The 13,604-nt window shown below is 40.1% G+C and overlaps 1 protein-coding gene across 1 annotated transcript in view; it reads left to right on the plus strand.

Moving 5' to 3' along the window:
• zgc:158766 (uncharacterized protein LOC100009641 homolog) overlaps nt 1-13,604 on the plus strand; it is a 34,129-nt gene that overhangs the window by 8,313 nt on the left and 12,212 nt on the right. The window contains exons 4-15 of the mRNA XM_037676994.1: nt 1,583-1,780; nt 1,928-2,051; nt 4,241-4,337; nt 4,824-4,910; nt 5,741-5,857; nt 7,531-7,629; nt 9,932-10,074; nt 10,161-10,299; nt 10,896-11,018; nt 11,108-11,272; nt 11,699-12,561; nt 12,666-12,918. Coding sequence (XP_037532922.1) covers nt 1,583-1,780; nt 1,928-2,051; nt 4,241-4,337; nt 4,824-4,910; nt 5,741-5,857; nt 7,531-7,629; nt 9,932-10,074; nt 10,161-10,299; nt 10,896-11,018; nt 11,108-11,272; nt 11,699-12,561; nt 12,666-12,918 — 2,408 coding nt within the window. The remainder of the gene's footprint in view (nt 1-1,582; nt 1,781-1,927; nt 2,052-4,240; nt 4,338-4,823; nt 4,911-5,740; nt 5,858-7,530; nt 7,630-9,931; nt 10,075-10,160; nt 10,300-10,895; nt 11,019-11,107; nt 11,273-11,698; nt 12,562-12,665; nt 12,919-13,604) is intronic.

A 13,604-nucleotide genomic window follows, 5' to 3' on the forward strand; every position in this document is an offset into this window, starting at 1 on the left:
TTAGCAGCATGGTACTGTTAGCAGTGAGGTTCTTTTAGCAGCATGGTATTGTTAGCAGCATGGTACTGTTAGCAGTGAGGTTCTTTTAACAGCATGGTACTGTTAGCAGTAAGGTTCTTTTAGCAGCATGGCACTGTTAGCAGTATGGTTCTGTTAGTGGCGTGGTCTAGTTAGCAGTGCGGTCCCGTTAGCAGCATAATGGCCGTGACAACGGACGATTGCACTCCAGAATTGGGTCTGGCAGACAGAGAACATCCAAGGTTTTCCCCACGGAAACAAACTGTTTCGTAGAGTTTGGTCTGTGCAGGCAGATGGAGGATCATGGAGACTGCCGCCACGACAGGCCGGAGCCTGAGCCCGAGGCTGGATGGGGCCGGGAACTGATCCATGAAGGCAGGATGGCAAGGCATTGACACACAAAACCCCAAAAGTGTGTTGCGGTCATACCCGTAGCGTGAGTGTGCAGTGTAAGCGCAAAAAAAGTTAAAACAAAAACAACAGGAACCAAGAAAGAGTGAGTCGAAGTGGAGCTCCGGTCAGTGTGGCCATACTGCAGCGCACGTGACGTAACCCACATGTTCACAGAGTTCAGATTTTAGGATGAGCATTTACAAGTTGATCATGTTGATCGCAAATAGTTGGTGCGTTTTTTCTTATTTCACATCCATTTTCATTTATACAGTGACATAAAGTAAGTAGTAAGTAGTGGGAGTGGTGGCGCAGAGGTTAGAGAGGTGGGCTTGTGATCCGAAGATTGCCGATTCACGCCCCGGCCCTGACAACATCAAAATTGTGGGTGGGGTAGGTGAAACACTCACACTTGCCCCCACCCTCATTCGCCCCACTCTGGGCCCATGAGCAAGGCCCTTAACCCCCACCATGTGCTCCCTAAAAAACAGGTCTCTCTTGAAAATGAGTTCTCGTGGCTCAATGAGACTAACCTGGATAAATAAAGGCTAAATGAAAAAAAAAAAAAGTAGTTACGTACCTTAAAACAATAAACTACTCATTTTATGTTATAGTCATTTCACTGAAAACACTTTTCTCACCTATTTACAGTTGCAAGTCTAAATATTGGTAATAATTTTTATTTCCCTTTTTGGAAAAAAACAACAACAACAAAAAAAAACATGTAATTTCCTATTTAACTGGACAAAACCCCAGTCCACATTAATCTGTGTTCGTTTAGACCGTTTCAGATTATTTGCTGCTTTTGGAACAGGATTAAAGCTGTAAACTGTGCTACCACTTGTGACTGTCAAACACATCATTCTTGCAAAACGAGCCTCCGGGCTTCGCTTTGCTGAAAAGGAGGAGGTGAAAAAATAGTAGTCCTAATAACACCAGAGGCAGCTGTGACTCAGAAGAACTGAACATCTGGACTCCTTGACGACTCAGCGTGAACCCGCTAATAAAAAACAACTATCTCACCACAAATTAACACTTGCTTTAGTCCCACTAGGTAAGAAAGTACCGACCGGTGAAAGCAAAGTTCCTATTTTTGTTGAGTGAACTTTGGTTTTGAACAGGGGTGAACATGATTAGTGTATCTGTCAGGCTCATGGGTTGTTTATCTCTACAGGACAGCGTGATGACTGTATCAGCGTTGAGAGCAGACGGCACAAAACGAGCAGCGAAGAGTCGCACAGTCCCAAAATTGTGAATGAAATGAGCCCAACTTCCAACCACAGCTTTTCCTGGGATTATAATTCGTCCTTCCCCAAAACGATTTCAGAAATCAACCAAGAGCTGCTCACATCAGGGGCTGTGGTCCTGCCAGGTAAGGACACCTGTTTCAGTCGGCTCTCTACTAATCAGCCAAATCTTTTTGATAATACACGATAACGCTGCTACGACCACGCTTCAGTGATTTTGGTTTTGTCGGCCTGAGGTATCATTTTCCCCCTTTCTACCTTCTCCCTAACAGGAAACAGAGATCGTGGTGGGAGGGCAGTGCTGCAGGTGTGCACACGAGCTCAGGTGTGGGCAGGTGAGGCGTGCACAGTCAACAACCTGACCTGTTTACTGGGCTACTACCACTCAACCCTGCGGTGAGGCTCACATGTTTAATCACTGTTATTCAACACAAGAGTAAAAAAGGCACAATTTAACTAATAATGGACAACTTTACACCTGTCATTACACTACTGTACTGAACTATATTAATAGAGTTGACAATTGGACCTTGTTAAACGTATCAATGTGTTTTTCTTGAAATTTTAAACTTGCAGATAAATAAAGAAATGAGCTATAACAAAACTTTTTTGGTTATATTCACAATACTGTGCAAATATTTTAAACCTGCGCTCAGTTTCTTATATTTTATTTCTATAAACCCAACATTTTTGTTTTCTTTGAAAGTGATCTTGATTAATAGATCTCCACTCTTTCATAAGGACTTTATTTATTTAATTTTTTGTAGCATTTTGGCTGCTTTTTCACTTACTTTATTGTTTTTATATTTTTGTCTAGCTGTCATTACAGCAGCATGTTATTTGTGGCGAAGTGTCCAAAAATAAAATAAATCCAGACCAGGAAAGACCCAGATTCATCAACTGATTGTCAAATTTTCATCAAATAACTCCCTGTGAATCATCTTGTGGGTGCAAATAATATTATGTATCAAACCAAGTTATCTTTGTTTTTTATTTTATTTAACAGTTTTTATTTATGTATTTATTAATTTTGCAGATTAAGCTACAAACAGTGTGACAGACTGCTAATTAAACATTACTAGCTAGCCAAGGTAGCTAAGCTAACTTAGTAGTTTTCAAATCATAACTAACAAACAAACTAAGGAAACAAATTTTGTCTTTGTGAAAGATATAAAGTAAAATAATAGTCACTAACAAATTACAAGTAGCTATCTAGTAACTTGATAATGGCAACTAGCTCACAAACAGGAACAATGTGTCTTTGTGACAGAATACTACCGTATTTTCCACCGTACACGTCCCACCGCCCTATAAGTCGCATCTGTCCAAATATGTCTAATAAAGTGGAAAAATCCATAAATTTGTCGCTTCGGGGTATAAGTTGCAGGGCATGCAAATTATGCAAAAAAACGCGACTTATACAGCAAAAAATATGGTAGTAACAAAGTTACTAGCTAACAAATTACAACCAAGGTAGCTGACTGACTTGCTAAATGACTTTACAGTGACTAATGGGCAGCACATGCTCAAATAGTTCCATAGCTTTTTCTGGTAATCATGTTCAGTGCTCACCTCCATTCGTTTGGTCCTTTATACTTTTTATTGTAACTTAAATACAAACGTGTCTATAAATTAGGTTTGTTATTTTATATTGTGAATGTTCTAAACATGCAATGCTGCCAGGCGTCAGAACTGCAGAGCAGCTGAAACAGATGAACGCTGTTCAAAGTGTGGATCCATGCCAACCACTGATAAAGGTGAACGCATCAAACTTTAATATTTGTTAATAATGTTTCATTGGTAAGGTGGCCATAGTCAGTGATAGTAACAAATATACACAAACGACAAATAAAATTTGATTAAATGTTAAAGAAATGGAAGTACCGTATGCATTAAGCTACGTAGGGTTATGCAATGTAATGCAAAATACTGATACTGCATGTGCATTAGTAACTGTAAACAGGTCAATGACTACTTGCTAATAAACAGAGGGAGAAAAAAAAACTTGTGTATTTGTGACAAATTTCTAGTAATAAAAATCTATCAACAGTAATAAAAACCTATTTTTTGCTAGGTTGTTAGCTATGTGTCAGCAAAAACACAAGTTCACCTCGTGAGTTTAGGAGCTTCTTGTGCCTGAATGATTCACGGTGAGAGTTAAGTGGTCTAACAAATAAACTTTAAAATAGGACTGAAAACATGGATATATGTGGCCAAAGTACAAAAAAATTTAAATACTTTGAAAAAATTTATAGCATGAAAAACTATTTTTCATGACCACTTCGATAGATTACATGAGAATCGGACTCCTTGGAAGTAAAATAAAAAGACATGAAGGTTGACACGACTTTTTACAACTCCAAACAAACAGCGTTCCTGTGAAAATAAATACCAAGTGTGGATGCCTTTGATGCAAATCAAGCATCTTTTACTTGCACACAAAATCCCTTTAAACCAGCTTAAAAAGTCACGAGACACTCGTATGTTTGGTGGTTTTCTTCCTAAGAATAGTCGTTTCTGTGGTTTCGCATGCAGCCAGGTGTTTTGACAAAAACAGGACAATAACTGTAACGCTCTGGTTTTAGGAAAGAAAGGCGTGATCAAGGCCTCGCTGTCGTAATAGACAGCAGAAAGCAGCAGCAGGCTGTCCCAGCTCTGTTGTCATCCCTGTTTGAATTTCAGGTGAGCCCACAGTGGAAAATATGTAATTACCCTCCAACACGCCCTAAAGCTTTTTCAACCTCGCTAAAGTCTCTGCTGTCCTCTAACGCTGTAATGCTACGTCTCTCACCCAGAGTCATGATATTATGTCATTCCTTTCATGTTTGCTATTGTTCTGCTCCTCAGACAGTGTGCGGTTGGTGTTTTTGTAGAGGCACACCTTAAACTTACAGTGCCTGCAGTGCCAAGACTTTTTTTTTTATGTCTGGCCTCAGGGCCCTCATTGACAAGCCTGTCTTTACTTGACTGTTTTTAACCACCAGCTGGGAGCTGGTTGGCTAGAATCAGATACACATCATCATAGTATGGTTGGGATCTTTTTTAAGGGTTCTGTAATGATGTCCCTAAATGGCCGTTTTTAGTTGTTGGTGTCAGAGAACTTTGCTGAGTTTAATTTATTGTTTTTGAATGAAGTGTAAAGTTGTTTGTGCTTGTTTTTTTTCTCAGACCTTATTACCCGATGCACTTTATTCAGTTCTGTTCCTGGTGGACAAAGATGGGTCGGCCAAACTTGACAGAGACCTTAACGTGCAGGTAAAATGTCTCTTAGCAAGATTTCAAATTAAATGAGCCGGTTAGTAAATTTTTGTTCATCTAGTCAGAGTCAGAGATTCTTTATTGCCATTTGCACCACATGTGGTACATGTGATGGAGCTAAATTATGTACACAGGGTCCCAGTTACATCCAACAATAAAATGTATAAGGAAAACAGTAATAAGATAGGAACTAAGAAAAACATACACTGAATACACACTAAGCACTAATAGCATAAAAACATTACGTCGAACATCAGCACAAACATGAACATGAGTCTGTGTGAGCAGATGAGCACGCATGAACACATCAACATGAAACAGATCAGCAGCAACATTGAAACAGATCAGCAGCAACATGATGTGATTTTTTTCACAATGATTATTCTGGTTAGAGATTCATGAGTCTAACAGCCTCAGGGTAGAAGCTGTTATTCAGTCTAGTGGTTCTACACTTAATGCTCCTTAACCTCCTTCCTGAGGGGAGCGGGGCAAAAAATGTGTGTGCTGGGTGAGTGGGGTCCTTCATGATGCAGGTGGCCCTCTTCCTGCATCTGGAGGTGTAGATGTCTGTGATGGTGGGGAGACTGACTCCAACAGTCTTCTGTGCAGCCTTCACCACTCTCTGCAAAGCTTTTCTTTCTGCAGCTGTGCAGCCTCCATGCCACACGTGTGTCTAAAGGTGGTGTCTAATGTTTTGTAACACAGTCTGATGGTCGAGGTTGGGTACAAGCAGGGCTTATCCTTTAAAGTTTCTGTTGAGATGAGACGAGCAGAACATTTTGATGGAATCTCGGTGTTTGCTTAATCTTTTCTTTTTCTTGGCACAGACTGAGACACTCTCATCCCTGAAAGCCCTGCTAAAGCACATCGACCAAACCCAGCTGACCCGAGACCTAGACGGCACCTTCCATTATGACCACGAGCACTGGATCGGCTTCAGACAGGTTTGATTAACAAAAATGTTGTCGTCGTTATCGCCTTTTGGCAGCGGACGAAAACTTAATTGCTTATTTATATATGCGCATGTGCATGTCTGATTGTTAGTAAAATATATCATAAACCATTAGCTGATCATGGGTTGGGTTTGGGATCTCTCTGTGTGGAGTTTACATGTTCCTCTTTTGTTTGTGTGGGCTTTCTCTGGGTACTCTGGTTTCCTCCCACAGTCCAAATTCTTAGGCTGCCTTCAGGCCCAGAAGGACCATGAAAAGTTATCTATGATCTCAATGGGATTTGCTTGGTTGAATAAAGGATAAGTAAGTTAAATAAAAAATAAATATCTCATAAAGTAATTGTTGAAGGACATCTACAACTCATTACCTTTTGAAGTCAACTTAATTTAAAAAAAGCCTCCATAAATAATCACCTTTAGAAAACACAGGCGCGGCTAAAACTCAATCAGTTTTATTAATGTTTAATTAAAATTTGACATGGTAGTAGCTGAGAGTCAACAACACTTGCTCTGACCGTTAACAGATTACATAAGTTTTTTATTTAAAAATTTATTTTGTCATGTGAGATCTGCTTCCTTTGTCCCTCCAAATCTTTCACAGAATGCTACATTCATGTTTAATACATTTGTTCAGTCGGCTTTACAAGGATGGAGACGGCATTCTGATAGTTTGTTCTTCTGGTCATTGGCATCAGAAGCATTTGTAATGTGTGGGGGGACATACTGGTGTGCGTGTGGGGGTGGATCTCGGGGTCCTCCCCCAGAAAATTTGGAATAAAGTAGATGCCATTTTCTGCATTCTGGTGTATTTTAACAGGTTGTTAAACTTCTATGTTTACTTACATATGTAAAGACTTGATTCAATAACTATTTTAGAGAGCACGGCACAAACCTGACCAACAGCTCTCCTTGTGTGAACAGAGCACGCTCCGCCTCTCTCAAACATCCTAGCCACCCCGCCCCGGCGTTGAAAATTGCCAGAACTAACATAGCGCTAAGCTAGCAGCACGCAATACAGATGCATTAGCTAAGATGCTACAGATGTAGCACTCTGCTTCTCTCACGCAAACTAACCTGCCATCTCGGTCAACAACTGCCAGCACTAACTGGCGCTAAGCTAGCGCGCAAAACAAAGGTGTCTCCACCTCCTCCCCCCATGAGCGCCCTGCCAAGGCAGATGACCTCGGGGAAACACTGCATGTAATGAGGAGTTGTTGTAGGTAACCAGGAAAACCCGGAGTGGACTTTTAGTGGTTTGAGTGTTCTCCTATTAATCAAGTGGAATGGATTCATTCACAAAGAAATAGGAACAGCGCTTGGTGTGTGTGTGTGTGTGTGTGTGTGGGGGGGGGGGGGGGGGTGGTGTTTTAATATTTTTTAGAGGTGTGGGTTGGGGGGGGGACATGTCCTTTACACAGATAATTGTTGCAACGCTTATGCTTCTGGTTAAATCGCAAGTTTTGTCAATGTGGGCAAAAAAATGACATAAAAAATAGAAATCCGTTGTAATTGCTGTTTTTCTAAAGCTGAATACAGTTACAGAAAAAAGGAATCCTTGAGCTTGTCGAAACAGGATCAGTTTCCCATGTGGCAATAGCTTTGTTTTGACTGCTGACGTTAATAATCCCTCTCTGTCTATATCGCTCCTTTTTATTTTCTTTGCAGAAAGTTGAATCATTTGCTAGCAGCTGCAGCGCTGCCATCAACTTCCTTCAGGAGTCCATCAGCATGCTGAGTGCCAGCAGCAGCCTCAAGACCTCAGAGGTAAGCCGACAGGTACGCCGCCCTGCTTTAACACCTGTCTCAATCTTCTTTTCTGCCTTCCACTTAGGTGATAATCCACTCTGGTATTTATTTTGTTGTGGCTTCCATGTCAATTGTGGAAACAAGATCAAGAAATACTGATAACATTGTGTTATAAAATAGATTACATCATGTAAAAATGATGCTTTAATCAACTTTCTGTGCCGATAAAGCACATGTAAATATTACAATGCTTATAAAATGATGTTGTTCATTTTACTGATCCTTATTTGCACTAAAATTCATTCATTCATTCAACCTTTATTTAAAAAGATAAATCACATTGAGCCTCAAAGACTCATTTACAAGTGAGACCTGTTTGGACAGACAAAAACAGTGGTAAACTGGACACATGTAGGAGTTGGAAAAAAAGCTTTTCTAACACAACCTATCTACACAATTATTGTATAAAACACACTCAAATTAACATCCTAAGATCCAGAATGGTACCTGATTTTGGAGATGACTACCGGTAGTTATCTCTTATTGTATGAAATCAAACATTAAACAAGGTTAACCTGAACTATATCAAATGGTGCAGTTTGAAAGAGTTTTTTTCTGGTAGTTTTCAGAATCTATTGATAAAAATTTTTGGAAATGTGGATTTGCACTCAGTGTAAACAAAGCACAATACTGAATCTGCCTCAAACCACATGGAAGACAAGTGACTGCCCTACTCAAGGCTGTCTGGTCTGTAGGTAAAAATATATGGTAAAACCAGTTGTCGAGTCTCGAAGATGTTTCTGATAATATGTAAAGAACAGAGGATAAACGAGTACAACAGTCAGTGGATCATCCAAAGACAGAGCTTTGCATACAAACATGCAGCTTTTTGCAAAACGTCTTTAAAAATTGTCGGTATCTTTACAACTTGCTGCTGTTGACCTGATTTCAGTCACTTCGGCTGTTTCTGTAGGTAAACAAACGCACATGGTCATTGGCATCCTTTTGCAAAATTTTCCTAAATTTATTTATTTTTATTCCATCCATCCATTTTCTTCTTTCCGGGTCATGGGGAGTTGATGCCTGTCACCAGCAGTCACTGTGTGAGAGGCGAGGGACACCCTGGACAGGTTGCAAGTCCATCACAGAGACAGAGACAAACGAGACAAACAACCACAATTACTAATGTGCACCACATGATCAAATACAGATATTTATGGTAATCATGTTTGGCGTTCAACTTGGTGTTATGGTCTTTTAAACATGATTTTGATTGAGCTTTTTAATATACATATATTTATAAATTAGTTTTTGTGGTATATGTACTGTATGATAGCAATATGTCTTCAATGTACAATGTTTAGATTTTAGACTTAAGCAGATCCACACCAACCGTTGATAAAAGTGAATGCAAAGATGAAACCTCAAACTTAAGAGTAATTTCTAGTAATTTGTCATCGGATATAGAGACCACAGTCAGTGATAGTAACAACTGTACGCAAACAGCAATTAAATATTGATTAAAGAACCTGTAGTAGACATGAATCTATTTAGACCACAATGCATTGCAAAATACTGACTTGAAGCATGTGCATTAGAAACTGTAAAAATATCTCTATAGATTTACCAGTTATCTTAACATGCAGGGTTTCATTTTATTTTTAAAAATTTTTTGCACGGGCTTTTTAAAAATGTGCAGCCTAAAACATATATTTGAAAAAGGTGCCAAGATGTCTTGCATCATTCTTCATAATTGGGATTACACATTAAAATACTTTAGAACAATGAAATATATAAATATCTTATGGTAATCTCTTTCAAAATAAAACTACTCTCCTGCAAATAAGCACAAAATTTGTCATATGTCTAACAGACTGTACGTCATATAAACAGGTCTTGCTTTGATCCAGAGTTCCTGTTTTGCAAAAACAGGAACAAACTCTCGGGGATATTCAGGATGTGCAGTAAAACTGCTGGCATAGCCCTACAGAACCTCACTGACCTACACTAGACGAGATCAGTGAACAAGGCCAGGCTGATTCTGGCAGATCCTGATCATCGACTCCATGATGAGTTCAGGTTGCTTCCTTCTGGATGCAAGTATCTGCAGCCCAGATGTAGAACGAACAGACTGAAAAACTCATTCATCCCTGTAGCGATCAGGTTTCTCAGCGAACAGTGACGATTGCTGTTATTTTAATGACCTAATGTCTAATATGGATGTTTAGTGTACTGACTGTGAAACAAATTGACCCTTGGGGATAATAAAGATTCTTGAACTTGAACAGTGACATTCATTTGCCACCATGTTTTAAATCAGGAGGTGTCTGAGGTGTTGGAACAGCAGAGGCATCTCATGAAGAGCGTTCTAGACGATACCTGCCTGAACAGACTGCGCCTCGAAGGAGGAACTGTTCTCGCCCGCATCAGGAAGGAAGAAGCGTGCGATAATGAAAGCTACAGGTACGTTTGGACAAACGGCACAGAGACATGTGAAGAAAAGTTGTTTATTTAATATTCAGACTGACACAAGATTGGATTATTTTCAGGGACGCTGTCGAGAAGCTGAGCACTTTGTACAACCAAGTCGACGAGGAGGTTCACAAACTTGTGATCTTATCCAACAAGTCCCAGAAGGAGCTGGAGAGTCAGCTGCAGGTGCAGAAGTTTGAGGAGCAAACGCAACAGGTGACTGCAAAACCCAACATGCACCCTGATCACATCACCTGTACTTCACATTCTCAATCTTAAAATGTGAGTCGTGCTGGCAAGATGATTGACAGTGAGGACTATTTCAGTCTTGAGTTATTCTTTTCAAATTCTCCGCATCTTAAAAGCTTCAAAATGATATAGTTTGTTGAAATCACTGGCCGGCTAACAAGCTAGCTCTGCTTACGACTGTGCCAGTTTGAAAACTTGAATGACGCCTTCAGGAATTTCAGCCCTATATTTAAAATGGGGAACGTCCAAGCTTCAGAATGATGCCAGACATTATACGAAGGGATTTCCCAGCAGAGAAAAATAGTCAGATTCAAAGAAAATCAAAAAGGTTAGAAGACAAAGGATTATCTGAAGACTTACTTGTTAGAAAGCTTTGATTTGGACATAGAATATTAGCTATAACTATATTTTCCTCTAATCTCAAATATATATACATATATATATATATAAAAAAAAATCAACATTTTCACTTATTTTTTCAGCCTTCTCTCATTCCGATTCATTTTGCCAGCGTGGATCACAAATATTGACTAAATAAACAACTTCTCTCTCTTTCTCTATAGATAAAACGCTGGTTTAGTGCAGCAGGAGAGAAGCAGCTCATTCCTCTAGAAACAATAAATCTGTCTTTGGGCAAAATTAAGGAGATGAAGGAGAATTTGAACCAGTTTCTGGAGGAGTCGGTGGTAAAAAATGCTTTAGTGTATTTTTATATTCGGTCGACCATTGATGTGCGACTTTAGGAAGAGACTGTTTGCTTTTTTTCCCCTGACAGCACCAGCAGAGGCTCGGACTGCAGCTTGTGAAAGAGTCCCCAGAGTCTGTTCCAGATTTGGTTCTGCTGGACTTTAAACAACATCTGGGCTCGATCTTGAGCAGAGTGGAGGAGAGGAAGGCTAAACTGGAGATCCTGACAAACCTGTTTGAGTTCTACGACTCGGTATGTGACAAATCATAAAACAATACTAGAATAATTTGCTTTCACTCAAATTAAGGAGAGAAATTATATATTTTGGAGTTAGAAAGGCTATAAACAATCAATATCTTACCTGATGTAGATGGTTCTATGAGCTACATCTAGCAAAACATAGTTTGCTCCTGAATGAACTGTTGCTGTTTGTCAGACTAGCAGTTAGCTTGTCAGAGTTTTTTTTTTTAACTAAATGAAGTTGTTCAAAGAACTATCTAGAGCAGGTAAGATGTTATTTGTTCATAATGTTTCCACAGAACCCAACTTGAACAAATCAGAACTAGCATTAAAAACATTTGTTATCCGTTTCTGTCTACATTTTCTTTCCTAACATATTAATGTCTTCCTGAAAACTAAATAAATAAGAAAAGTTTTAAATTGTTTTCACGTCTTTAGGCAAACCAGTGGACAGACCACTGTCAGGAATACTTCAGTCAGCTGACTCTGGACAGCTCAGATGAGAGAGTTTCACCCTCTGTGGTGCAAATCCTGCAAGATTACTGCGCCGAGGCGTCTAAGTTCTCCGTGGACAACTTCAGCACACTCAATGACATGGTTCTGTCCCTGGAGAGTCCTCGGCAGCTGCAGCAGTGGACCTCCGTGTGGCACAAATGTCAGCAGACCAAGCAGCAGCTGGAGGAGACTTTAGCTCGAGTCACGACATCACCCCAGAGTTTGGCCTCTGCTGATGCAGCAGATTCTTTGAAGAGCGTAGAGCGACATGCTGGTGCCCCAGAACATGGCGGAGCTAATGGATGTGTGCGTTTACCTGAGGTCATACCAGCGCTGACCTTTGAGGATGGAAAGAATCTCTCAGCTGGACCGTTCCCCAGGAGCCCGTCCAGCTCCGTGTCATCAGACTTCCCTTTCCCCCCCTACAGTGGAAGCAAACTGGGCCAGAGCTCGTCCACGTACGACGACACGGACAGCGACGGCACCGTGGACTCCATCTCCTGCCACTCAGAGCCCGTCTACTCCAAAACCACGCGGCTCCGCAAGCAGCCCATGAAGAAGATCATGAAGAAGACCGTGAGCTACGAGCTGACCCCGAGGGACGGCGGCCACTTGGACGTCAGCCACGTTCACGGCTACACGGGGGTCTACATCAAGGGTCTGGAGGTGGCCAATAACGTGTCCGCAGAGAAGAAGCTGCAGAGGCCTGACGTGACGAGTCCTGCGTTGGGCCGCAGCCGCAGCATGTCCACTCCCTCCAGGACGTACACCAGGTGCAGCGAGGGGGAGGGAAAGAAGCAGAGCAGGTGAGGACGCGAACCAGACCCACCAAACAGAAATATGGTGAAACGAGTTGCTCCACAATATAAACCTCATCAGGCTGACTCCACGTTCACGTGTTTCTGTTCAGCAGTAAAGTTCGGCACATCATGGATGAAATGATTTCCACAGAGAGGGAGTACGTCCGCTCCCTCAGCTACATCATCGAGCACTACTTCCCCGAGATGGAGCGCCTGGACCTGCCTCAGGACCTGCGCGGGAAGCGGAGCATCATCTTCGGCAACGTGGAGAAACTGTGGGACTTCCACAGCCAGTACTTCTTGAAGGAGCTGGAGGCGTGCGCCCACTCGCCGCTGTCCATCAGCAGCTGTTTCCTGCGACACGTAAGTCCCCGAAAACTTTCCTGACGAGAAACACAGAGTGCAAAAATAAATAAATAAATAAGTGAAACAAACAGAAATCCAACAGCGATTCCAGTGGGAATAAATCTGGACATTAAATGAACAAATAAATATGGAATTTAAACTAGTTTACAACTATTTAGAAATAAATTTTGTTTTATTATATGAAAAATGAAAAAAGTATAAATAAAAATAGAAAATAATAGTTTTGGAAACTTTTATAACTTAAAAACTTTTCTAAGTAAAGGTTAATGTTTAATAAATATTAACGCAGAACTTTTATATTTTTAATTTGATGTTTTTTTACCTTTTTATTATATATTTGGAATACTTGGCATTAATTATATTAAATAAAAAATTTATAAAATTAACTTTTGTAGAAATTAAAAGTTAAACTATTTAAAAATATATATTTTATTTCTTTAGTATTTTGAACACCATGTTTTTTTTTTATTCTTATGTGGCTCTTTTTTCTCATATTTTAGATATTTTAAGTCAAAATTTATTTTTTTATCATTTTTCTGTCAAGTTTTTAAAAAATGTTTGTATATTTTTGTTGTACTGATCTGAACCCCATTATTATAATATGTCATATTCACTTTTTGAACAACATATTTTTTTAAAAACACAAAGTTTGTTTTCTCAGTCATCCAGGTATATAACAACAA

This window comes from Nematolebias whitei, chromosome 5, assembly GCF_014905685.2.
Source record: "Nematolebias whitei isolate Nwh7 chromosome 5, NemWhi1, whole genome shotgun sequence".
Classification (NCBI taxonomy): domain Eukaryota; kingdom Metazoa; phylum Chordata; class Actinopteri; order Cyprinodontiformes; family Rivulidae; genus Nematolebias; species Nematolebias whitei.